General features: G+C 40.5%; 1 protein-coding gene across 2 annotated transcripts in view; it reads right to left on the bottom strand.

The window, feature by feature from the left end:
- Positions 1-730: 730 nt before the first annotated feature.
- LOC139690558 (uncharacterized) overlaps positions 731-27,880 on the bottom strand; it is a 244,783-nt gene continuing 217,633 nt past the window's right edge. For both annotated transcript variants that reach the window (XM_071588025.1, XM_071588026.1), the window contains exons 5-6: positions 27,057-27,197; positions 731-2,525 (exon numbers count right to left, since the gene is read on the bottom strand). In XM_071588025.1, coding sequence (XP_071444126.1) covers positions 1,930-2,525; positions 27,057-27,197 — 737 coding nt within the window. In that variant the 3' untranslated portion in view covers positions 731-1,929. The remainder of the gene's footprint in view (positions 2,526-27,056; positions 27,198-27,880) is intronic.

Genomic DNA, 27,880 nt, shown 5'->3' with positions numbered 1-27,880 from the left:
ATTTCCCAAAATACTAAAATCCCAAAATTGAAAATTCCATAAATGTTTGTAACAAGTATTTATTGTATTAAGTAACACAGAAAATCTAATTCGAACCAATGGCTCGTATATAATCAAGAATTTCGTTATATGAGCGATATCTTTAACAATAATTTCGGCCATTGCAAGGTTATGGTATAAATAAACTATAATTAATGGAACATAGCAACGGAAGATACATAGAGACAAAAACATTCTATATAGTTTGGTAGTTTCGTATTTTAGGAGATAATTAGTATTGGGAGTTTTGTGTTTGGGAAAAAGAAATAATTGGGAGTTTTGGTTTGGGAGACATATTTAGAGAGTGATGACCCCCTACCCATTTACGCTATAGGGGATGGATAGGAAAGGAAGAAGGGTGGAGAGAGACCCGTTGTCGACATTACAATACTCTTAAGGAAAGGGGCCCGCAGTTAACGTTCCATACGACGGACGGCGTACTCACTTAAAATGCTCTCCACAATGAACTTCAAGTAGGGATCGGGATACCACTGGAAAATATCTGCCGTCTCCAGGATTCGAACCACCCAAGCCGTTAGCCACCGGCCCATCCCGATCCCCAAAAACATTATTCATCCTTCTGAATGTTGAGATAAGGATTGATTTTCACACGGTTACCAATGATTTTTCGTGATGAGACCTTTAATTCCTTGTCATTCTGATCTTATTCACCTACAAAATCAGTAAGAGGTGAAGGATAAAAACAAATATTTATTCTCATAAATTAATACATTGTAATTTCCTTCAAAATGTCCTGAGACAAACCAATATATAAACATGTCATCTTTCATTAAGAAGACCTTATGAATGGTCCATACCGATTTTCAGCACGTCCACTCCTATAGCAAATGCTTAAAATTCTCTACTGATAATTGTTTAAAAACACTGGGAAAAGTCTATTAGCAAACTAAGAGAAGAAACGTTTGGATGAATTCACAGGCACCTTTAGGGAAGGACAATTTATTGCCATTTTCTGCGTCACAAATTATTCGTTTCTGGCCATTGCTCGCGAAATGTGCGCAAGTACTTTAACCCAAGCCCTGAGCCTTATTTTGGTCCCCAAAAACAAATGTTTTTATTGATCATTATATCCTTTTTCAAGAATGTGGCGTCATGATCAAAGTAATGTCTATTTACGTCTGAGTATAAATATACCAGATGTTTAAGTAGCTGCAAGAGGCTTTTTCTTTAAGTTTTAATAATTATTTTCCTAAACAATAAATAGGCACTTGAAGAAACCTCCTCTGAATTAAATAGCGTACATATGTACAGTCAAAATGTATGTGAGATATGCTCTGTTATTAAACACGTACGCCTGCCTAAATTTGGTGAAAAGTGACCGCGAAACCGGTGACGGTTGTAGTTAGTGAGTGGCTTATAAGAGCTGAATACTTGACCTAATAATAATTAAGAAGACCACATTAAGGCTGAAAATAGGCTCGCTGATGCACATGGGCCAGGGTATATTTACACAATGGTGAAATAATTTGGAATAGGTATCAAAAGAAGCCAAAGAAAAAGATAAGTCGGGGATACAGGAGGTTCTACTGCGCGCACGAGTTCTTGGATGGCGAAATGAATACAATTCATCACAGTATGCCTCTCTGCCTGACCCGTGTCAGAACGGGGACAAGAGAGTCGCCAAACGATATTGCATCTAATGGGGTCTCTTTGGTTTTGCAAGGTGACCAAACGTACTTCCAGGACAATCGAGAAACTCGAAATACAAAAAAAAACAACAATATTCGTGTAATATGCATACACACGTCCACTGAGTTTTTTCGAGTCTTAAACAATCTTTCTGTCCGACTGGAAAAATATCCCCCCGCCTGGAGGACTGGAAGCATTCACTCCACCGAAATGTTCGACGCCCGGTAAACCGTGAGACTCTCACTTTTTCTTTTTCTTGGGCCCTCCCGCGGCCACTCGATACGTCACCCCGGGCCTCTGTTCCCTGGGGATGTCGCCCGACTTCGAAGATCCGCCAACGCCGCTCCCGGGAACGGCCGGCGTGACGTGCAGCTTGGGCACCGGCGGGGCGCCGCTTCCGCTGCCACCCCGCAGCAGGAACTTGGCCGCGGTGGCGGCCGGGGTCGCGGGCAGTACGGGGGAACTTGCGCAGAGCGCCGCGCTTGTCAGCTGCTGCGTGACCACGGAGGAGTTGGGCGTGGGTTCCGAGATGGCCACGGAGGCCGTGGAGGAGCGGAAGGCTCGGCGGAGCTTCGAGCGAAGCCACGAGGAGCCGCTCCCCGCGCCTCCGGTCCCCCCGGCCGACTGCCTCTGACCAAGCTCCTGGTGCGGCCGGATGAAGGCCGCGTCGCCCAGGGCCGGCTCGCTCCCCCATCGCCCGTTGGCACCACTCCTCTCCAACAGGCGATTCTTGGACAGCTTCTCGATCGCCTCAGCGCAGACATAGCGTCCGCAGAAGCGGGCCCACTGCTCGGCGCGGAAACCCCTGCCGCTGTCCCTCAAGGTGGGCGAGGCTCCTTGGGTGGGGAGAGAGAGAGATCGCAGAGCGATGGAAGGATTAGAATTAATTAGTGGCCAGACATCGGCATTTTTCCCTGGTGTCGTCTAGTTGTATATTACGCGGGATAGGGAATATTACGGTGAACGTCATGCAATCGTATCATGTCATGTAGATGCAAGATCCGGTCAGTGCACTGACCTCCCACCATGATGGCTAGGGTACGAATCCCGGCGGTGGTTGAACGTTACAGAGGTATCCCGATCCTGATTTGAAGTGCAATGTGGAGATCACGTCAAGCCAAGCACATCTTCGGATAGGATGTCAAAATTATGACCGTATTGGTGCCTTTCGTTATTAGTAAGCCAATCGAGACGCCGGGTTTCTCTTCGCCCTTCCTCCATGCTCTGAAAATACTACCTCAGTCAAATTAACTAACTATCTCCACCTTCCTTAATAACTAATACTAAGATGCCGATAATTCAAGGACCCACATAGTTATTCGTTTTAGTTGCTATAGTACGTATACGATGCAGACTATGAGCCCGGAAGGCGATAAGCGGTATTATAATATGTATGCATTTGTGGATGCTGCAGGATTTACCGTCCAACTGCACCCCTTTCAAAAATAAGAGTTCATCCCTCGAGAAATAGAGGTCATAAATCTTCAGAAAAGTTTTCTAAATACAGCCATTGGACACTGAAAACATCGCCGATATGCCCAAATTATATCGCCAGGCCAATGTATCTTCACATCAATATACTTTTATAGGTATTCAGGAAACGCAGTTTAATATAAAAATATACCCAAAGGCTTTCGGAAAATATGTGAACGATATTAATTTTTAACCAATTTTATGCAAAATAACGGTTTCATTATTTTTTTTAATATTAACATTGACGATATCGATCAAAATTAAGTAGGATTATCAAGAAATTAACATAATACTCGTATCAGTCAAAATAAAATGAAATTAATCGACAAGTGACATGCAGTTAATAATTGAACATATTTACTATAATCGGGATGGAGATCCATGGAGGAAGATCACGTATTATGAGAATTAATGAATCATTAATTGTGGCAGTGTGAGAAACAAAAAGGGTCAAGAATAACCCTCCGTGAACGCACTCTGAAGTCACTGTCCAAAACAAGATGACTGTGATTATAGTGCCGAAATTCTTCATTCAATTTTTTAAATTAAGTAGCATTAAAGCAGCCTTCCACTGCAATTGCACGACCAAACCCCTAACGAACTATAGCACTAAGTACTTAATTCCTAAGGGTGTATTTAAAGTGTCAATATCGTTATTGTACGAGGTCACATTTAGCGCGAAAGATATTAACACGTAGGCACGTTCAGTTCATTATTTAAGAGACAGTCGCCTGACGCAAAACAACAGCAGCGACCAAAGGCATTATCACGAAAAAAATGCTGCCTAACGCTTTGGGACGGAAAGCTATCCTGAATCAATTTACATTCTCTATGTAAACGTTCTATATTTTGGTTGAAATGGTCATTTATTTACCTTATGTCGTCGAGGCATCATATATAATTTAAAGAAAAAATAACCCTATACTATGTTTTTGGAAAAAATAATCGCACTTAATTTTATCACAAACGGACTTTTTTTATGGTATACTTATCGTATTACTTATTATTGGTGTTATATTATGAATAGAATGACCATCTGACTTATCTTACAAATTAAAGTCCAATATTTCTTTTGCTGTTGTGCACTACCCTTTTAGAATGATAAAGGGCGCCTACGTGCCCTCTATATTTCTCTTAGGCCATTCAGAAGTAAATGGGTGCTGAAATTGAACGAATGGTTATTGATTTTTCCCGATCTTTTTATCTGTCAATTAGCCTTTAAACACCCCAACCTTCAGCGGCACGGAAAAATGCTTACGAAATGGTTGGTATTTATTTTCCGATCGATAACGGGAAAAATTTATATTGTCCGACGTATCTCTTATGCAGGGCTTTCGAGAGTTAATTCATACCGCGTTTCCAGTTTTTCCGCGAAAGCAAACAAAATTTACTTGCGTCGATTCCTCCTTTCCACCAAAATTCTACACGAACCGGAGTGCCTCTTGAAGAAGTTCTATATACCGTAGTAGAGGCGACTGGTAGTATTTATAACTGCAGAAGAAATTTCGAGAACAACGTCACAGAGTACGAGTACATTGATCGTCCTAAATCTTCGATGAAAAAGAATTAATTTTTTTAGGAAATGAAAGGCATCGCGTGAACGGAATCGATATGCAAAATACTTGATCAGTGTCCCTCCACCTTTACAAGTCAAGAGCAATTTAATGTATCTTGGTTGGAGTTACATAGCAAGCCCAATTATTCACTGCACCGCCATGAACTGCTAGTCGCACTGTGTACGTTTTCAATGAGCTTTAAAAATATTGCATACCATACAAAACGAGAGGCGAGGAACGTGAGGAACATCGAACCTTAAGCTTAGTTTCACTTACTTTCAAAATACCAACAAGAATAATCAGTAGACGGATAGAACGAAAAAGATCATCTGTCAGAAAACCAATTCGGATTCATGAAGAATAGGGGTGAGAGGGAGGCTACTTAGTCTAAGAATACTGGTTGAGAAAATAACGTGCCAAAAAGCCACTACACGTAGAATTCATGGAATTGGGGAAGACATTCGATTAAGTCGTGTGAATTAAGATGCTCAAGTTGCTGGGGAAACTTGAAATAGATTACTCGCAAAACGACTGAAGATTAATCTATCAGCTACACAATAACCAAATCACCACAGTGCAAAAGAAAGACAGAACAAAAATAGATACTAAAATAAATAAAGAGGTAGACAAAGGCAAGGCAATATCTCACCGGCGTAATTCAACATTTGCTTAGAAGAAACAGCAACAAAATCATAAGGAACAGAAAAATCCAAAAAGAACATCACAATAGTTACTGTGGACAGAGAAGAAAAATAACATGCTTCGCTTCTTCCGTGGAGGAAGAAATCGCAGTTATATTAAAGAATCGAGAAGACCAGCAAATATCCTGGAAGTCATGGATCAAGTGTTGCATGAAAACTCGTATTGCATGAAAATAAATACTCCAAATTTGCGGAGGGAAAGAGTTCAAGATTTGTGCTAGTAGAAGAGAAATAAGTCAAAAGAGAAGTAATCACCTACTTCAGAAGCACCATAACATTTGGTGGAAGGAGCTCAACGGATATCAAGCACAGAATAGCTTATGTCAAGAAGGCGCTGATGATGAAATGGCAACTCCTATGCTCAGAGACGGTACTACTGCAAAACAAGAGATGGGTTTGTGAAAACATTCGTGAGGAGTGTGACATTGTATTGATCAAAGACATGGGCTATAGGGAAAGTAGACCAGAGGAGAATAGAACGTGATGCTGTAGGAGGATGCCGAAGACGGGGTCTGTCCCAAAAATAAATGGAATTAATCCGGGGAAGAATTTGTTGCAGTTCAAGGTGTATTTTATTTAAATTCTTAAAAATATCAACATTAAGCATCGACATGCTATTGCCAGCGCCTCTACCAGTCGCGGTACGCTTCCTAGAAGGCGTCGACGGGCACCTTGTCAGCCTAAGACTAAGTGGACATATAACGTAAGAAATGAAGAAGTATAAAGTAGGATAGAATAAGAAAATACCATATGGACCACTTTCGAAAGAAAAGAAGAGCCAGAAGAGTAAAAAGTAAAATAGAAGAGAAAATAGATGGAAAGGTCCCAAAAGGAAGGTCACGGGACATATATGTCGCCTAAATAAAGAGGGGTGTAGAACAGAAGATATAACATAGCACAAAAGAATTATTACGGGATAAGTAGGAATGGAGAGCAGTAGTCAAACAATCTTCGATTTGAAGCATGATGATTAGTATGACCATTAGGACACCAAATTGAAACGCACAAGGAGGAATTCGTACTTATTTTATGAATGTTTGTAAAGGAAATACCATTACTAAGTACCTTGGATGTATTTGTATTTCACTAGACGGGATTGGTAAATTTTACGGAAGAAAGAGTATTCAAATCTCGGAAGAAGGAGTATTTCAATCTCTCCGTTAGGAGCTTGTTCATTTTATTTTGCATAATCTTCCAATACCGTAAATTTGATACAAGATTTGTGGATCTCGCGATATTAAAACCATTATTCTGAACCATCCTGGTTTTTCCAACAACTCTACGTATAATACTTACATGCTTGATAAAAAAAATCTTTTTCAAATCTTCTGGATTTCCATGGAACATTAAGGTATTCTTTAATAATTATCTTTCCCTGATGGACTAGAAGCGAATTGTGAGCGTTATATCAAAATCTTACGTCTACCAAGCGAGCTGCCGAGTGAGCGTCTGGTAGGAAGTGAGTGCTTAGAAGAGGATTGAACCGCGAATTTGGTATAATTTTCGGCACCAACTTCAGTGCTGATTTAATTGATGAAATAATCTGATGGTGCGTAAAATTGCCATCAAGTGGATAGCAACTCCCGAATTCCTTCTATTCCCTGGACTTCCTCGTGTCCCAACAGTGAACCGTGGCTGATTCAGAAGAAACCCTCTATAAACTAACTCCTTGAGTGCGCTTTGGTGCTTGGTGCATTTACGTAACAGAAAAATTACGCTTCCGATGCCATTCTTAATACCGTTAGAATTTCCCCCGGTTTGCAAGCAAGTAAACCAAAATTAAAAGCATTGGTTATCAGGCTACTGAAGTATTTCAGGAAACAATTTCAAATTAAATAGCTGAACACGTAAATGGAATCGAAATGCACCATCGAAAATTTTCCCACGCTGAAAGACTCGGCGGTGAACTCCCCCAGAAAATATACCCCTGTACTGAGAACTGAATTAATTTATTTCTGCTTAAACTTAGAACATCTTTCAAGGGTACCTAATGATATTGTTTATCACATAAGATTGAATAAAATGATGTTCAAACAGTTACCTCTTGGTACAGATAAAATATCGCTTAGGCTTGAATCCATTCACTGTGGGCTAAACACGTGAGGAAAAACATATTTTCTGCAGCATCTCCATTCGGTGTGGGTCAGATTTAAGAAAATATGATGATGAATGTTACACGAATTTAGCCTTATTAAGCGGATTGCTCGGAAAGTGAAAGGCTCGTGGTCAATTTCCTAATCCAAGGAAATAATTATCTGGGGCCATGGATAATGGAAAATATAATATCATAATAAAAACATGCAGCATAATATTCAAACTCCACGTCTATAGGTGAATGCCTACAACCTAAACCGTATTGCGTTTCACGCCGCATCCTTTCTATTGCACTGCATTAATGCGGAGGAATAATTAGACTGACAAGGGCACTGACTCATCATTCCTACCGTTGAAATCAATAATTGCGATCAAAGTTACGCTCGCAATAAGAGAAATGAGAGAGAAAAAAATGTTTGGCAACTGACGCTATTAATGCCACATGAATCTTTAATGGAAACGAGTGCTCTTGACCCACATTTCCTCGAACGACACTCGAGAGATATTCTCTAAGAATCGCGCATATTTTGCCCTTGAGTTATGGACATGAGTGCTTCACCTGACATGACTAACCTGATTATACTCCGCCTCACCCAAGCGGAAAGCGGATGATAAAAGTCAATGAATATCTAATCCGTAAAAAACCAACCCTTCCCCGTCCACAAATAAAAAGAAAAGGTAAGGTCTCGATCACCGCGCGAACCCAAGAGTCCCGGGGCCAGCCTGCTTCTATCATATCATCGTTGGGCACTCCACTCTTATGAAAATTGAATCCCCGACGCAAACCACGCACGGGGCGCCTCCAATATCCTCCATGAGATCGCCGCCTTGGGCATTCGTAACCTAAAACGCACCTTTAAATTGAATTTGAAGCAGTACTTCTGGAGGGGGCAACATTCAAGTCACGGTTCCCCTGCAACGAAATTCGCATTGCGTCACTCTCGGAGAGACTTCGCGTGGATAGCGCTCCCACTCACCCCCGGTCGCGGCAGCTCGAGTCCCCGGCGGAGCCTGTACCTCTCATACCTCCTTGTACCGCTCCACGCTCTCCCTACCCCCAGGGAAGGTAGCCGGGATTCGAGCGGCTCCTCAGCAGTATAAGAAACCGACGCGGATCAGCACTCGAGAGAGTACCGAGCCCGCTCTTCGACATGGACGATGATCCCAACTTTAGCAGCAGCGATTTCCTAAGACATCGCCATTTTCGGAATCCCGCCAATTAGTCAAACTTTTAAGACTTAATCGGATTGACTCTATTCGACCAAAGCCATTTGAGATGATGCGTGACACTCAAGAAAAATCCACTTGAAATATGTCACGGTGGTATATGACGCATGTGGTGAGTCATCCACCACCACATGATGTGGTGATTGATGACACACGATGCGGAGGATCAGCCCAATGCTGACCAGATGCACATTTTCAGTTTTTCGCCGAGATTACTTTTATTCCATCTGAAAATGATGATATCCCCCGAAAGGATTGTAATGAAATATTTATTCGGTGCAAAATCTCAAGCGTGTTTTCTGTCCTCTTTGAAATCACTCACAATTGCAGCATCATAATTGCGTCTAACAGAAGAATTGAAGAATAACAAATCCCTCCCTCTTTTATGTCACGGAAATTCGCCTTTTGATCATTGGAATACCTCCTCCCATTGGTTTATGATTTTCAAGGAAAAAAATCTCACAAATCAGGGCATTCACACCATTTGAAATCCGAATGCACTGTCAAGATGGTCATCTAAAAGGAACGGAGCAAAGAACTTAGTTTAGAGAGGCAGGCACCTTAAATTTACCCATCAGCTGGGGAGTCATACGTGTTGAATAAACGCAATGGCAATTTATCAGCAACACAATTCTTGGATCCAACAACTTAAGTGACTCCGAACGCTTGATTCATTATCCCTGCACCAGGAAGCTGCGCTCAACGGCTACGTGCTATAATCCCTCCAAGGGCAGACGTGGAGCTAGTATTAGCGTTGAAATCCGCTCGTGATGCGCAGTAACCTCATTCCCTGTGGAATCTAAAACCTAAACACCATAACCACCATCGTGGAATAAACAATCTACATGAAGATCACTTACGGCGGAAGACTTCGAATGTTCACGAAATAACTCATCTTTCGTAATCACATAATACTTTCCATATGTCTCTCCCTGAATGAAATCCGTACACTGCTCCTATTGAACCATCGCCGAGCACGAAAGGTTACCTTAAGAGTACCTTTGCCTCATAGTACCAGGCTTCATCGTGAATATTACACTGAGAATCACCGATTTCCTTCGGATTTCCATTCAGCACTTCATTCTAATACTCATTCTCTCTGTGAATACGATAATTCAATTCTGCCCGTTTTTTTAAACTGGTTATATTAGCAGCAAAGTATCACACTTTTATTTCAGTGGCAACTAAACTCATGCACCCCCATCCAGCACACAAGATAGCAAAAAAAACCGTGATGTCGGGCCTAAATAAATAAAAGCCTTAGCCACTTACTTGGCAAGAGGAAGAGCTTAAGTTTTTTTTTTTACTTTTGATAAATTTGTCTTACATAGAAGTGGAAAACCCCTATCTGAAATCCAATGATCACCTCTTCTGTATGCGAAAGTGTATTTTCTGTGAACACCTATATGTTGTTGGGAAAGCCAAATGTAAATTTGTAAACAAAACAACTTTACTGGTTTTACACAGGGTTTTCGTTGAGCCATGAGTAGAAAACGAGAGACGAGGAAATCCTCCATGTGATGCCACTTGCAATTATTATGCAGACACGAATAATAAGGAGTCTCGCGAGTCGAACCTGGCATACTAATTATACGCAAACGTGCGGAAGAGGCTTAGCTGGGACTCTGAAAAAAATCCGTGGAAATCTTTGGGCGTGCCAAATTTGGCAGCGTGTACATAACAACAAAGGGAGGTGGGAATCGGATTAAGGGCGAGCTGAGAACAGGATGCAAAGTCCTCCTTACAAGTTCCCCCCACCTCCTGTTACTGCACTTTCCCTCGTTTGTCCCCAGCGACGACCAGAATCGACTTGGAAGGAATGGGAGTTGATTAAAGGTACACCACGAGATAGATTAACATTATCACGAAGGCTGGTGTAATACCTCGAGGACCTCGCTTTGCATCCTCTCGAGACGGTAGAGTTGATTACAGAAATTCCATTCCCAGATTCAAAATGGTCACGCCGGAAAAAATATTTTCGAGTATCATCCATCTCCCTGAAGATGGCATGTCACCTTATGAACTCCGGAGAAGAGTAGGCCAATGGCAATACCCAATTCTTGACTTAAATGCTCACCTGCCCTCAATGGCATAAATGACCTCAGCTGTCGAGCGCCTCCCATAATTACCACCATTACTCATTTACACCGATCGACACGATTCGCTCTCTCAATGCAAGTACGCGTACATACTCTCCTCGCTTGCTCAACGATCACGAGGTTGGATCCCACCGAGTGATTTTCTCTCTGACGGAGGACCACGAAGGGATTGAAATATGACGTCTTAGAGAAATGATGACGATCAACTGGAAAGAGCGAATCATCAATGAAGAACTTCAGCGAATGAACCAGACTGGAAAAAAACTAAGAAGAAGAGAGATTACTCCGTCATATATACGTACAGCTTACTGGGAGTGCTCTTTAAGGAATGAAGATCTATTGCAGACAATAATGTAATCGGCAGAAACGTGGGAGGGGAAGAAAGTCAGAGGAAGAGCGTGAATGGAATGCATCAGGAAGATAATGACAAATGGGAATGTGGACTGGAAATGAAGAGGTCATCTGAGTAAGGACAGTGAGAGGAGAGCAGTAGTTAACCAATCCTCGCATTGATAGCCACCCATAATGATGATGACGGAGGGCCATGGTCTCAGTTGTCGGTGCACAACGCACAGCAATGGTCGTAGGCCAAATGCTTTTCATCGCCATATATAAAGGAATATTGACATGGAGTAAAGACCCGATCATTGATTGCTGGTAATTACAGGAAGGGTGGGAAGGTTTTCTAGTCTAATGGCGTATGTTTTTTTTCAAAGTGGAATTTTGGTAATACTATTTAAACTATAAATAAGGGCGTTCAAGCAGAAAATTGAACTCGTTTTTTTTATTTTCGATCTTAAAAATTGCCTAAATACACATCACAACTGTTATTCACCCAATAAAGATTACATTTTGGGAAAATGTTATATTTTGAAAACCAAAATGAAATATTTAGCATCATGAGCATCAGTTGGGTTTCTGTGTCGACCGGTATAAACACGCTCCGGGCATATGCAAGTGGTCTAGTGGTGGTGGACACTGTGTTTCCTCTCATATCCAGGGGTTGGAGTTCGCCTGCCCTTGAAAATAAATTCTACGGGTGTATAGGAATCAAAAATAAATGCCAAAGTTGAGAAAAATTGTAACGTGATAAAACGATAGTACGGTTGAAATCTATAAGGGTGACGAAGAAATCTACCATGGTTTGGAATATGTGGACCAGTGAAAGATCAGATCAACGGGTACTGAAACAGGAGTCACTCCGGCGCGAGGTCGTTCATCGCGAACAAAGCGAATTGAATGTCGATGATCGATAATCGCTGATGGACTTCATGGAACGTCTTCTTTAACGATTTTCGCACAGTTCACTGCAAGGTTCCTTTCAATAAATTTCTCAATCCATGACATACATGTCATTTGACATGAAAATATCTCTATATCTCTACATTTAAGTCTTTTGTCTATAAATCCATTATTAATCTATTTAATCGCAAGGAAATCAGATAATCGTGTCGGGCCCATTCTACGGCTGCGAATCATGAGGTTAAGATGTGCTAAAGGTGTCAGTAATGAGGAGTTTATGACAAAAATTGAAGAGAAAAGAGGACTAATCAATGGAAAAGGGGAAGGCCAACTGGGTAGACATCTTATGGAGGGATTTCCTCCAGAATATTGTCATAGGATGGAAGATTAGCAAGAAGAGAAGAAAAGGGAAAAGGAACTGTTGCATACTGATAGATATTTAGAGAGGAAGGGTCTAACTTAGATGTGGCACTAAAGGAACTAGAGAAAGTGTCTGGAAAAACATTTCATTGAGATATGTCTGAATATTATGCTGATGATTACAGATGTACTCGCGTGTCATCAGATTCGTTTCTTACCGCGTGGCCCGAATTAGCCAAGTGTCAATTTTATTTTTCTAATCTTTAAATTGAGGGCACGCATTTGAGCAGTCCAATGGCTTCTCATCCCCCCCCCCACCCGTCCTAAAATCCCTTCGGGATAGATTCGTGGATTTGACATTTTCTTTGGCGATGTTATTCCAATCCCTAAATTGAGGCATACTACCCATTTTCAGAATTTTTTCGAGTGGGATATGACGTTAACTCAGCCTTTAGCATTTTTCACATAGAGTGGGCTGATTCTGACCCCAGATTTCCCTCACACCTTGCCTTATCACCATTCCTACCCCAATTTCCGCGCATGACATGGTCAGCGACCCGTCTTCCACAAACACTACCACCAAGAGGATGCATTTATTATCTTTGTTAATTTACATTTGGTTTACCTCATATATTGAATAAAGCCTTGCTTGGACGTGCCCATCGATTTCAACTATTATTTCCAAACACATCACCCATGAGCGCGACAAGTTTCGAACTGATGATCTCTGCGAGACAAAGCATGGATCCCTACGACATTCAACGTGCAATTAGACCTAACGAATCTTTACCCTTAATTAGAGGATATAAACACATAAAACATTCATTCTTAGGCATTATTATAAAAAAAAGGAAACGTATGGCACTTGATGGCACGAATGCAAACGAATGTATGATGTGCGACCACTTGGAAAACCACTGTTCCGAGCTTGATTTCCTGGACTACCGATCCAGAGTCACCCGTATTTTGACGGACTAGGGTTCGCGTACCGTCAGCTTACCATCATCACCAGCAGCACAACTACCTATCGTCAAGGTGGGACGCACACGCACTCACCTTTCTCTTCCTCTGTTCGTTCTCTGACGCTGCCGCCATACTATAAGGAAAGATGTCACTGAACCACTCAATAATGCGCCCAACTCAAATTTTTGCTCGGCGGTCAGGAAAATCATCGCTCGAGAAACTTGAAGATAACGAGTTTCCATCTACGCATGAACGCTAGAATGCCAACATCCCACAGGATTTCGAAATAGATACATGTACAACAGGTTCCACTCTTCCCCGAGATTCAAATCTGACGGCTGATATCAAAGAGAATGGTTTTTACCCTTAGAAATGGTTGAATTGTTATTCACATTTAGCTGATGACTCCGTCAAAAGTTACTGTTACGGTATCTCCCGCAGTTTCTTGGAATTTGTCATTTTACAAGGACCAGCATAATCTGCATGAGAGAAGACAGTAATAGAGTGTCAAGGTTTGAGGAATCTCAGTAATCAAAAAATATAAATATAAATGAATAAACAGGAAGAAACAAGAAAGAATTAGGTATAGGGAAAAGGAATGCTTTGGTTAAAGAAAAATAAAATGCTCAAGAATTTAGTTATTTCAACACCGCATAGCTAAGCAAGGTCGTTGCTTCTGTCTACTGCTTCTCTGAATGGGGAAAAAGTAACAAAAAACAGTCCTCTACTAAGCGCCGCATTGCTCGAAAATTCCTTTGTTTTTGTATTATACATGTATTTACTTCCCTACACGTGCATCACCTCGGCTGAACACGTGATCAGCGGCTTTACTGTTCTCTCAGCGCCGAAGTTATATTTTTTGCATTTTCGTTATTTTTGCAATACATTTCTAGCCCACGTATCGCTTTTTCGCGTGACATTATTCGCTAGGATAGCGTGAGACGATCTTTGACGGCTTTGCCATGGCAATCATTAATGAAACGCAAATTATTCATCGCCCTTTTGTTTGAGTCATTTGAACAAATCGAATTTTAAGTCGAATCTAAAGCTTTGCGGGAAACATTCAATTTGTCAATTTAGCAAGGGTATGTCCCGGAACGCACAAAAACCTACAATGTCGCACGGCAGATGGGATGCACAGTTTCCCGAATTCTTTGATCTCGATGCGCTCCCGAGGACTGGCACATTCGCAAATATGGTGCAGCGACAGGGTGGTATGATGCGTAATTTATGCCTGCATAAATTAGTTTTCCTCCCCCCCCCTTTCATATTCCGTTCTACATTTTCCCAATGCATAAGAGAAGAGGAAACCCTCGTTCAATCCTCATTCACTCATCCCTCGCCATTAAAGTAATTTGCTAAATATTCTATTATTAAAACAGCTGCATCAACTTCGATAAAAAAAATGGGCGAAACACAGCCAGTTTTCAGTAAACACAAGCGGTCATGTGCCTAGTAATTGAACATTGCCTTAATTAGGATAAGAGGTGCAAAGGGATTCAACCTACTTTAGGCCACTTTTACGTTGGAGACCCAGATAACGAGGAAATGAATTCTTCGCCATGTTTTCCTGATCCGTATCAGTATGGCATTTTAATTAAATTTTGGCAGGCGGAAATAACGCTACTCTGGTGCGCATTCAAATTTCATGAAAACGATAAATCATTATTATCATGCATCCAGCGGGGAATACGGGCGAAGGGAAGGGATGATCTTGTGGTATGGATTATTAGGGATACGCACGAATATGATGTATTGAGATGATTCATTCATGTGAGATTGTTTGTATCGGATCGGTAATTTAATCAGGTAGGTCGAATTGTTAATTCAGTCGGGCCAGAGCCGCGAAGATACAGGTAACCGATATATCGGTTTTCGGCGTTCCAACGGCTGAGTAAATAAATGTAATCTTGAGACAAGCACAACATCCACACCCCCAGGCGGAATCCGAAACCGCCACCTTTGGGTTTCCGGCTGACGCGCTCTCTACATGTCCTACCGCCGCCGACGGATCGGTTAGACAGGTCCACAAAAAGGAAACGAGGAGGGATCGGATCTGAGTGGCCTAGAAGAAATCCTATTTTCCCCATCCTTTCACTCGGGGTATTTCATTTCGGGGTCCCAATGCATCCTTTCGGAGTATTTTTGGAGCTGTTGAAATTCCAATATTGGTTTCCGTTTGTCGACCCGACTGTATCCATCCGTCTGAGAATAAATGAAAATGTTTAGAACCATGTTAGGGATGAAGGATGAAATTGGTCTGAAAGGATGAATCTGCAAGATCATTCCCGGAAAATATTGTTATTTAATTGTTTAAGTCTTGGAGCTTTTCGACTAGTTAAGACGGGAAAGTGTGCCCGTGAAATCAATAGTTAGATTTGGTCGTCAAGGCCAAGTAACAACTCCTGCATTGGAATTAGAATATAAGTATAATCTCGAGTACTAAAATATTCCTAGGTGAGAAAAAATTAATAATGCATCTATTTCAATGATAAAAGTGGCCGTAAAATTTTAAAACAATGATCCGTAAAGTTGCCGCCTGTAGGGTCGCGAATTCGATTCCCACCTACGTAGGTTTTCCTTCACCTAAGGTTTGGACGATTGTATTAATTGTTTTTTTTATATTATATCATAGTTAGAGGTCCGTAGTAAAGGTTAAAAGCCCTGTTATTAGAATATTAGAATATAATGAAGGCCCGATCCAATTGGTCAACAACACAAAAATAGTCATTTAGCAATACATATCACTCCTAGGAATTTGGTTCAGTCCTTTAGAGTTAAATTGGGATTGTATTGTGTACTCTAAAGGGAGATTTTTTTGCAAAATCAATAGATGACCAAATAAAACAAGTTCGCTATAGGGATGTTGAATCGTCGTCGCCTCAAGGAATGACTGTTTCATCATTGTGAGCATATTAGTACCTAAACATTTTTTATCAAGAGGTAACGCGAAGTAATCCGCTGATTTTCGAGAATTTCCCTGGAAAGTTTTTCATTATTTATGAAAAAATTGATAAAAATTCTAAGCCATCGAATTTAGCCATCAATTTTGGAAAACTATAAATTGAAAGGTATTCAATATTCAGTGCTTAAAAAGATAGAAACGCAAGAGAAGATATATTTGAGAAAAATATATTTTAATATTCTTAAGGCGCACGAAAATTAAAAAAATAATTCCAGGAAGCAATCATTGACAAAGACAGTCATTTCCTCACCTATTATCAACCTCATTCACTTTCTGCTGATGCGACTGTCATTCAACGTCTTTGCCTTCCGGTGTAAAATGAATAAGAATTGGATTGAACTCCCCAAAGATTTTCACACATTGAAGCCCACACAAAGACTCCTTCACATTTGAAAGCTGTTTTAAGACCAGAACGTCACGCACATCAATTTTTGGCAAGGAGTGAACCTGAAGACCAGAAGAGCACGCCCATTGATTTCGTTTTCAATTTCCATGAAGATCTGATTTCTCCTCACGTAGTAGCTGAGTGAATTCAAATCATGGACAGAAAAAATAAGTTCCGAGGCTACGAAACGAAACGAAACAGAGGAAATAATGAAATCGTGTTGGGGCTTACGTAACGCCATATAATATATTGGTGGACACCTCCCGGCGGAATAACAGTACGTCCAAGATACTACGAATCGAATATTTAACTCCCCAATTAATTCCTTTGCGGTGAAGGTCTAGACAGAAACCGAGGACCATAAATAAAATATTCTGACTCGAGTGCAGCTGGTCCATAGTTCTATGAGAGACGGCCAGTGTTCTGCCCCTACACCATATGTATAACCGTCTGTGGGCTACGATGGCGAAACGTCTCAACAACCAGACAAGGAGAAATTGCTAAGAGGTTGATGTTTTATTCTAATGATTATCTAATTAAATGAAATCTGGAAGGTATTTTGAACTGCGTAAAAGGACCAGCATTAATAATCAAAAGAAAAAAAACCCAGCGGATTTAGTAAAAAACCGAATACTAGCTACGTCGCCGATTTCAATACATCATATCAAAGGTTTCCTCAAAATAAGGAGAAAATTAAGGACTACCAAACACAATAATACATTCTTGATCAAAGTATATGTGGCCGCTTAGACTTAGCTTGAATTTCCAGATTATACCACGACGGGTTTTTGAGCACTACCGTTTAACATTGACCCGGAAAGATCACATTTCATCGAGGAGCGTATATTAAGGGCAAAAGAGTTAATCGTGACAGCGAAAGCAGCTACTCGAAATCTTGCTAATTACATTAATTTAATTGATTAATCGACCTGGAAATCTTTAATTCATTTCTCACACCACATCAACGGAAAAAGAATACTAACATTAGGACGCCATATTTGCGACGGAATCCACGCAAATTCTACGTAATAGGTGAGGTTATAGGAATATGCATGGATCAGAATTGTTAAGTGTGGTCCGAAAGTTTAGTTTTTGGTGCATGCGTTTGCTCCACGAGAGAAGTTGCCTCCAACTCAAAGGTGTACATTAAATTATCTCCTAATTTAGATGTGTCCCGAATAGGGTTCCATATGCTTTTCTGTCTACGATCCAACAACTAAAATCGCACCAGCTTAAACATATGTGTGACATTTATTTCAATTATAAACTGCATAGGATTCTCAAGGAGATATTTCCGTGGCATCACTTGGGCACTGGATTTTGGTAACAGCGCGTCTGTTATGATGGTGTGGAGGTTGACGAAGGGCAGGTATTAAGAGAGGATCGAATACCTTGACCCGAATGTGTATCCTGATTTTACGGCATAATGACGACAAATTCATGTTTCTCTGAACAGGGCACAGGCGAGGAATTACGGTATCTCTGGTTCCATACAATGGCTTGTTTAGTAACTAGTAATTCTGTAGACCATTACCACAAATGAGAACGGCTACCGAATTACATTAAAAGATGCTCACCAACAGAGTTTGTACCACCTTCTTTTTGCTACGCACAGCTCAGATAGGTAGCTTAGCTACACGCAAGGGATACAATAAAACACGAGAAAATGAGTAATCCTGATTCAAGTGATTGGGGAAGACAATCTTTTTACCAAGCGAACGAAATTTAAAACAACAAAGAAACAAACAAATCACCCACTCTTAACAAAATGATTGAGGAAATCAAAGGATTAATATTTGTATCGTATTTAGAACAAATAAACATATGTTGACATATTTCTTTCTACTCAACCCGACAAAAATTACAAATTCACTTTCTTGGCCATTCAAAATCCTTCACTATGAAATTGTACACAAATATCCACACGCCTAAACGCCATTTATTCTAAACGAACCGATTTGGACGAAGCAAGAACGTTTCGAGAGATAATCATCTTCAATCATTCAAGATGACATCTGACATATAACCTCAAAATAACGTGGAATAAGTGAAAACATTAAAGTGAGATGTGAGGGAGCCCCATTACGAAACGCTTTAAAGGAACGCCAGCTGGTTTGCAGCAATTGCATCAGCTTTATGCATAGGTACTATAATGAACATGATGCCCCAAATTTGTCAACATAAAATATTCCTACATCACCAGGTAGCCTACTTATGGTAATTGAAATTTATTTCTGGAAATTGCCGGTTGCGCAAGTGGGGATTATAACTCCTAGCGATAATTAGGTCGCTGGTTCGAATCCCACGAAGGACACGAAGTGATGTTTTTTTAGTTTAAGCTACAAGTTTCCTCATTGTCAACGGAGATCGAAACGAATTTAGCCAAATGCAAATATAAGAATCTTAAATTGATCGAAATCTTTCCTGTGAGAAAAACATTTGATTTTTACCCCATACCATCAAACAAGACACAAACAATTCATTAATTCAATTGGCTCACGTTATGATGAATGAATTTTTGGATGCTACAATCTTCAGATCAAATATACATATATATATATATATATATATGCGCTCATTTTAAAATACCTATGCTCGATTTATGCTGGCAATAACATTTCATGTAGAATTGCCTACTATAGAATGGTACCGAATTTAATAGTCCAATAATACTATATACTTAAATTTTCATAGAAATAACGTCGATATTAAATGCAAAACTCTCTTAAATCAATGGTGCCTACTCTCTTATTGGTAAAAAAGATTTTACGATAAGTTATGCCATTATTATTTTGGAATATTGAGCATTTTTTTAAACCTTGGGGTAATTTCAATATTGTGAAATACCAAGAAATAAACACCGTGCTCTATACGACTTGTATACGTGCTCGTATAGTTGGAAAAAGCCACCAAAATTTCGTTCCAGGCTGGAAAGGAGAACATTAATTATATCAGAACAGTAGTACGCTATGTTTAAAATAGTACTTGCAAACTGATAGTCAGCTGTAGCACATTTTTAACTAAGCAAGAATGATTTACAATTTCCTTGTCCTAATTATTTACGTAGGTATTTTTCAGTATAGCACTTGAGTTTGATTATTCAATGTATCCTATCGTATGAAGGCAGCTTAATTATTGAATAATATAATAATAATAATTTTATTTGTTCCTGGACATGCCCTACAGAGCAATTTAAATATTGACTCGCATTTTAAGCACACGGCTAATTTAAGTGAATAACTAGAGAAAAATCAATTGAATCACATGCAGAAACCAAGTCAAACCAATCACCTTTCTTCAAATCGATCAGTAAGAGAACTTAGGACTAATAAAGGGGACATAAAATCGATTGGTATTCCATATTCTTTCCACTGTCCATAATACCTTGCCGTATTTTTTTCGTCACAAATACGTAACCTAATGACAGGACTGGAATTTCCATTGAGTGAAAATTCGCTGCAGCAGCCTTGGCTACTCACTTTTTTCTAAGATGCATTGACATCGAGGAAAAACAGGTTCTGTCACTAACGGTGCAACTCTGAATCGTTATCTTTAGAAGTGGAAAAAAATAAGAACACGTTCACGACTACGTATATATTTCCTGAAATAACCTCAATATCTCCACAAAACGTGGCATGTTAAAACTTATTTCGAGCATAAATTAAGCCGTTGAGACTAGCACCAACTCACAATGAGATTGATTGCAATTAACTAATCCATTGACATGCACACGGTGACCTTCGTAGCCGCAGACCGCTAAACGTTTCGGTTTAATTCATTAAGCTAACCTTATCTGGCCGAACGATGCGCGGAGCTAGACTACGGTATATCGTATACGAATACATACAAGAATGTTTATATGTATAGCATATGCCTATAGCAAGTATATACTAATGCCTATACTAGCATATGCCTATATACAAGTATATACTAATACACAGGGTCCACTTTAAACGTAATGCGCATTCTCCCGGAAAAATAGAATTATTGGTCGTACTTGTGCAAATACTTGAAATTCTTCAAAATATTCTACCCCAGCATCAATACACTTGTGGAGACATGCCTGGAAGGCACCCGAAAACTCCTTGAAGGGAATGCCCCTAAGGAACGTTGTAAAATGCTTTTGGATGTTTTCCACGGTCTTCCAATACTTTTTTTTCAACTCTCTCCTTAGTCGGGGAAATACAAAAAAAGTCTCACGGAGCCAAGTCGGGACTGTAAGGGGGCTGGAGGACCACCGGGCCAGGAAGTTGGTACAATGAAGGACGTGTGGCGGACGGCATGTGGCGTGTGGCTGGGCACTCCATCGTACAAAGTCGAGAAAAACACTTCACGCGGAGGCGTCTTTCAGCTCAGACTGTTTGGAGCAAACTGGAAACCGGTTGCGCTGGAAGAGCAGACCCTCCACCACATGTCACGACCGGTTTTACCGCGCTGCCATGGATAGTCGCGTCACAATAAAATCATGCGCATTACTCCCATAATGTAGACAAGCACAAGCCTTGCATGGATACATCTCACATCAAATTGATTCCATCCACCATCCGCTCACGTTATTCGACGCGATACTGCTTCTTCACCGTACCAAAGGGAGGACGGATGGGTGGTCGCAAATGACGAAAAATCGGCGGTAGGCAAATTTGTCATTCGAAATACGAAACATTAGAATTGATGGAAATGACTCGAATCGCTTAGATCTAAAACACTCGAAAGGCCGCGACAGGTAGAAAGCGCCAGCGCTAGAATTTGATAAGGAGTCAGGGTGAAGTGCAAAGTGAGAGCGTTTTTGGATAAACCCTTTAGTCAAGATTCTTATAAAAAAGATATCGTTTCGACTGTATACTTTGGATCAGTGGGATGGTCCCAGGCGGCTCTCCGTATATGTATGATACGAGTACATTTCACTCGAGTTTGCAGAAGTCGCGAGTGCCCGTGATCTTCGAACCCTTCACTTTTTCTACCAAAGGTTCTCCTTATCAATACGATGCTGCTATTTCTGTTGAAATTCACATGAAAGAACGAAAAGTAAAACAAAGACAATCTATCGGGTGACTTTTCAGCGCTTACCTTGTCCGGGAAAAAAAGCTATCGGGCGATTCTGCAGTTTTATTTAGCTCCCGCGAGATACGATCAAATTCTGATCACGTATCGCAGGTTGTCGAGAGGATGACTTAGGCATATCCGATAAGAATTTCCTTTCGGGATCTGCGGGTCGGAGCTGCCGCTGCTATCTTATCTCCGCTATCTGAGCAGTATCAACAAAAGGAGGCGAATCCTCACTTGTTACTGCAGAGAGCGCCCTATCCATTAGGAGGGGGCGCTAAGCCAGGGAAAGAGGGGGGGGGGTCGATACGCGTAGGCTTACGCCGGAACCCGATTTTCCTTATCTCTTTTACTCGTGCCTACATAAGATATGAACATTTACATAAATCCCTTGGGGAGGTGGTATTTACATTTGCTGAGAAAGTGAAGAAAAACTTGACTACGGTGCGAATGAAGCTTGCCAAAAGCAGATGGAAAACTAGTATTCCTATGTTTTGCAGAATTGAAAACATTTATTCTAGCATTTCTCTACCGCGAATATTTCAACAGAAAATTAATTGAAATATGTGACTAAGCTCTTGTTAACACGCATGTGAATATTTAAAATCCCGAGAAAATCATTCGGCTTTAACCCAATTGGTGACATGTTTTATTCATCGCCGGACTTCGACTGTACATCTTCTTCGAGAAGTCAAAAGCTGCTTGCGAAACCAACTGCTTTTGTCCGGGCGTGAATATGAGGTTCCTCCACTCTAATTGCGCATTCACAAACTTGGGAGTGGCTCTATTACACTCCATCAAATTAGCCAACTAACAATTTTAATTTGGCGGCGAATACTTCATCAAACGTTCAAGTGAGAGTCCGATGAATATCAACGAAATAAATTTTCAAGAATTACGAGTAGTTAGTCATCCAGTCGGAAATCAATTGAAGTTAAATACACAAATATAGCATTTAAATAGCACATGATTCTTCCAACGGATAGATTTCAATCTGAAACTGCCTTATCATAATGATATCATATTTTTATTGTATTTAATTTGGGATTCTTACTGTACCATTAAGTCTTCGTGAAAACAAGTATGGACAGGATATGTTTTGGTTATTGACTATCCCTACATCGACATTAACTCTGTTCACAATTTAGCCACGATAAAACTTAACAGGTAGAAATAAATCACAAGGGAAAGATATTGTTTCGATGGCTTAATTCAATCACATACTAATAGCCGCCAAGAGAGCGTGTGAGAGGGAGATTATCGGGACCAAATCAGCGCAGATATTTTAAAAGCTCATAAATTAAGTACTTCGCTTTGATTTCATCCAAGCATTATTTGATAAGGCCAAATCCTGTTTCTATGCGTGCAAATAAATCCTAAAGGCAAGCAGTGATTAATTTTTATCTTGATGCTATATTCAACTTCTTCAAATTTGAATATCTCATAGAAATCTGCAGAGATTGAAATTTCGTGAATAAGTGTGATAACCAGTGCGTGTGAGTGATCGTGCTGACTCTTTTTCAGTGATTCTGGAAATTGGACATCGGCACGTATTTTACATTATTTGTTATTGGACACATACGCCCTCACATTTAATCGCATGGGATGAGGGAGACGCAGAGGCTCCCACACCTTACACACATTTAATTGGCATACTTACTCGTGCAAAATTACGGGAGAGGCACCGTAACACTGATTTACTAAATATGTATTGGGCCTCCACATGATCAATATCCACAAAGTTTCCTTTAAATAATATCATCAGTAATTTCATTTTAAAAAGCTCTAAATTTTCCCAGGTGGAATGAAGTTAAAAGAATCCCAGTCATACCTATTTCCGGAATCCAGTGATTCCAATGCCCTAATTAAACTGAATTCATCGATAAATCCAATCAATGACAGGATTTTGAGAGTACTTTAACATAAAGATTTTATTTGTGAGTACTTCGCAATCTTTATATCCTTCTAAATATCTCCTTTCGCACTGCTCGCTCACAATCTTATACATTAAACCTAGATACATTTCCAACATACAAACTTGCGCATAATTACCGCATCAGTATTTAAAATATACAATTATCAGGAAAGATTTATAGCACAAACATAAAATGACTTTAGAATGGAACGGGATATTAATATAATGAGCGAATTTCAAAATCTTTGGTAAACTTTAAGTATTTCGCAACTACTATAAGAGCCTAACCTCAGAAATCGACATGAAAACTAATTTGATGGGTAATAGTAAGCTGTAAGTATGATGTTATGTGGCTGTAAAGCTCACTTCATGTAAATCCCCGATACGGAAGTTCGATATTTGAGGACAAGTTCCTTTCCCGGGACCACCCATAGTTTCACAGGATGATCTGGATACCTAATAATCGCACAGCCCTTTTTTATTCATTTAAGTATCCTGCAAGCCACCGCTAGGGTGTGTGGCAAGGGTTGCATACACGCAAGACTAATTTTAACCCGAATATGACCCTACCGCAGTTGATCAGTTATTCTGATCCCTTATCGTTCGTGGAGAAAATGACATCTTAAATCTATCTGTTCTACATTTAATCTCTCTAATCTTATTGAAACGATATCTCCTACCGTAGTGAGATGGGGCTACATTGTCAATACCACTGCTAAAGACGCGTCCTTCCAATTCGTGCAAGAGATATAATCTGTAATTTAACCTTCGCTCCGCAAGTGATTCCCAGCCTAGCTGCTCTAATATTTTGGATACACTGCTAAGTTTATCGTAACAACGTTTTACAAATCTAGCTCCTCTACGCTGCACGCGAATTCGGCAATTAACCTAACTTCGTGAGGAACCCATATACTAGCAGCATACTTGTATTCTAAATGAGGCCTTACCAGCAAAAGATAACATTTCTCTTCGACCTTCTCACCACATTTACCCATTACTCTTCTAATAAATCCTAATCTTTGGTTAGCTTGTCCACATATTCCTCACATGTGTTTCATCCTAGGAGAGGTCGCGAGTGAGGGCAACACCTACGTACTTGATCAAGCCTATACATTCCATTTCGGTGTTCCCGATACAGTAGGCGTTCGGGAGGAAATTGCTCTTTTTCCAAAATTTTATCACAACGCACTTTTTAAGTTTAATTCTAATTGCCAAGCGTCGTACCAGCATTTTATAGGATTAAGGTCATTTGATAAAGCTGCTGTGTCCTCAGGTACACGGATTTCATGACAAACCACTGTATCATTGGCAACTAAACGTATCATACTATTGACCACGGAGTTAATGCCGCTAATGTAAAGCAATAATAAAAGAGGTCCGATAACACTTCCCTGGGGAACACCTGAAATAACTTCTACTACATTTTAGCTGACTCCATCGATCACTACTCTTTGAACCCGACCATTCAAAAAGTCTTTAATCCATCCCCGGATATTTTTACCTATGCCATATGCTTCTAGCTTTGCGAGTAGTTTACCATGAGGTACTTTGTCGAAGGTTTTTTTTAAAATCTAGAAAAATCGCGTCCACTTTAACATTGCTCTTTCCCGAAGTAAGAATATCATGAACAAAAAGCGCAAGTTGAGTCTGGAAGGATCTACCCTTTCGGAAACTGCTGATTTCTCAATAATAACTCCTGATTATCGAGGTGCCCCACGATCGAACTAGCGACTAAGTTCCATAACCTTGCACGAAATGGATGTGAGGGCAATAGTTTTGTAATTACTCGGTTCCTCCTTGCCTCTGTTTTAAAATATTGGTTTTACGTTACCCGTTTTCCAATCTCTGGGAACCTTGTGATCTACCAGCGACTTCTTAAATATGATTTCTAGATATGGTGCGATTTACGACGCTATATCCTTAAATATAAGAGCGGGCATTTCATCAGGCAGAAGGCTTTCTTAGGCTTCATATTTTTTAGCCAACATTCTATTCCATTGTAAGAGATTTCAACTTTGGGCATCGGTAGACCGGCACGATTTGGTAAGCTATTGGAGGCATTTGGTGAGGTATTCGTGAGGACGCTTTGGATGATGGAATTTAATCAGTTAGTCTTTTGCAAAGTGCTGGTTACTCTTTCGCCTTTAGGATTTTGAGTTAATTAACAGTTGAATTATTTCCCTGAATCTCTCTGATGTACGACCAAAATGCTTTTGGATTCTCTTTCGGCCTGCGTGGGGTTCGGGGGGGGGGGGGGATGTGTCTAAAGCCAAAGAGAATCGAAAACTGGCTCTCCAGTGTGTCGTTGTACCCATGCTCTGTAACCTGTCCGCTAAAAAAGTATTTAAGTGCACTTTACTCGTGATAATTAATTTGCTTTCGCAGCAATGTCACCCGTTTGCCTAAAATCACCTCAACCACGTCTGTCTCTTTGTTATCGACGGCAGCATAACACATACTTATCAGGGTAGCAATTAACTTTGATTGTTCGTCTTTTCTGCAGGCATATTTTTCGCGTGACTATTGTAAAATAGGATTATTATAATTTTGTGATCAAGTAAACCATGTGGCCACAAACGCTTCTAATCTAATCACTGAAGTCGGGAATGGGGAATCAATTTCAATTAAAGGCATGTTTAGGTTAGTAACCCTGTGTTTGGGTTATTGCATATAACATAGTCACAACAAATTATATGTTTTACACGAAGATCTATATATGTCAAAGTAAAGATTATTCAGTGACATGAAAACGTCCAAGTAAGTAATGAAATGAAAATAAAAGGAAAATTCATCCGAGAAAATGTTTACTCCAACCTCAATAATGAGAATTCCATATTTACCATCATCGGTCATTAGGACCAATTGAGAGGTGGCTAATAACCCGGGTCATACGCTTGACGATAAATGAATCCTCTTAATTCCGAAAACACTGACAAAATTAATTTAATCCTGATCTTGTTTCCCTCAGTGCCTATTATCTGAAAAGTAAACGGTGTGAAATGAATACGATCATATTTCCGTATTCGGTATTGCACATAATGTACAGTTTTGCATTCCGCGGAGCGGTCAGTGAATGGTAGGCCGCAAACCGGTGGCGAATCGGAAAGAGAGTGGGGGAGGGATTGTGGGTAGGAGAAATGGTGGGGATGGGGAAGTGGAATCGGAAGCAACGCCGTTCTAGGCCACAGGCGCTCTCCCGCCGGTGGCGGTGATATTACGACCGGGGAGACCGCGCGTGGCGAGGCGAGCAGGGAGAGAAACACACGTGCATACGGCGGGCGCGTTCTCGGTGGAGTATGAGATACGGGGGACGGGTCGGTGGGGGTGAGAAGATGAGCGCTCACCTGCGATCAGTAAGAGTTTGGCGCACTTGGTCCGTCCTTGGAGAGCAGCCTTCATGAGCGGCGTGAAGCCTAGAGCGTTGCGAGCATCCACGTCCACGCCGGCGCACCTGCTCAACAGGATATTGAGGATGTCGGCGTGCCCTGAGAAAAGGAAATCATTGGGATCCATCAAAATATTTTCCTTTTCCCAATCACCGAGAGTTGAAACAATTAAAAATATCCTAATTGTTATTATTCCCACAATATGTCGCCTAGCTTCAGGCTTATAAAGCCGTGGAATATCATCAACGAGTGTAACCCTTTCAAGATAATACTCCGTGAGCAGTATATTTCGGATATCCATAACTTCAGAGACGGCATGGTTTAAGGGATTTTTATCCGATGTTGCCGAATGATTTGCATCTCTTCGCTTTCGTTTCCCCAAACGCCCTCGTACTTTCAAAATAAGAGAAATTTTGGCATCTGAGCTTTTTCTCCAGCTCCCTCCAATTGGAGGAGAGCCATGATAGCGTCATAAAAATGCTTGACGTCACTCTAAACTTATGACACAAGGATTAAATGGATCTATAGAACCTCTGACGTCATTAGACCCTTTTGAACCATTTATACTTATGGGACACCGCTGAGAGACGAGCCTCCACGATGACGTGAGAGCAGCCCCAAGTGGGTGTTACCATTTCGGCGCATTCACATCTTCGTTTTCCGAGGATATGGATGCTTGTAGAATATAAATTATACTACCAAAAATTAATGCGTCGCTCTAGGATATATTTCACCAGTAAAACAGATTTTTCTCCTCGAGTGAACGACCAAAATTTAAGACC

This window comes from Hetaerina americana, unplaced genomic scaffold (assembly GCF_022747635.1).
Source record: "Hetaerina americana unplaced genomic scaffold, ioHetAmer1.1.p SCAF_3, whole genome shotgun sequence".
In the NCBI taxonomy this organism is placed as follows: domain Eukaryota; kingdom Metazoa; phylum Arthropoda; class Insecta; order Odonata; family Calopterygidae; genus Hetaerina; species Hetaerina americana.
The sequence above is the reverse complement of the archived record's forward strand: the minus strand, read 5'-3'. Positions and strand labels throughout refer to the sequence as shown.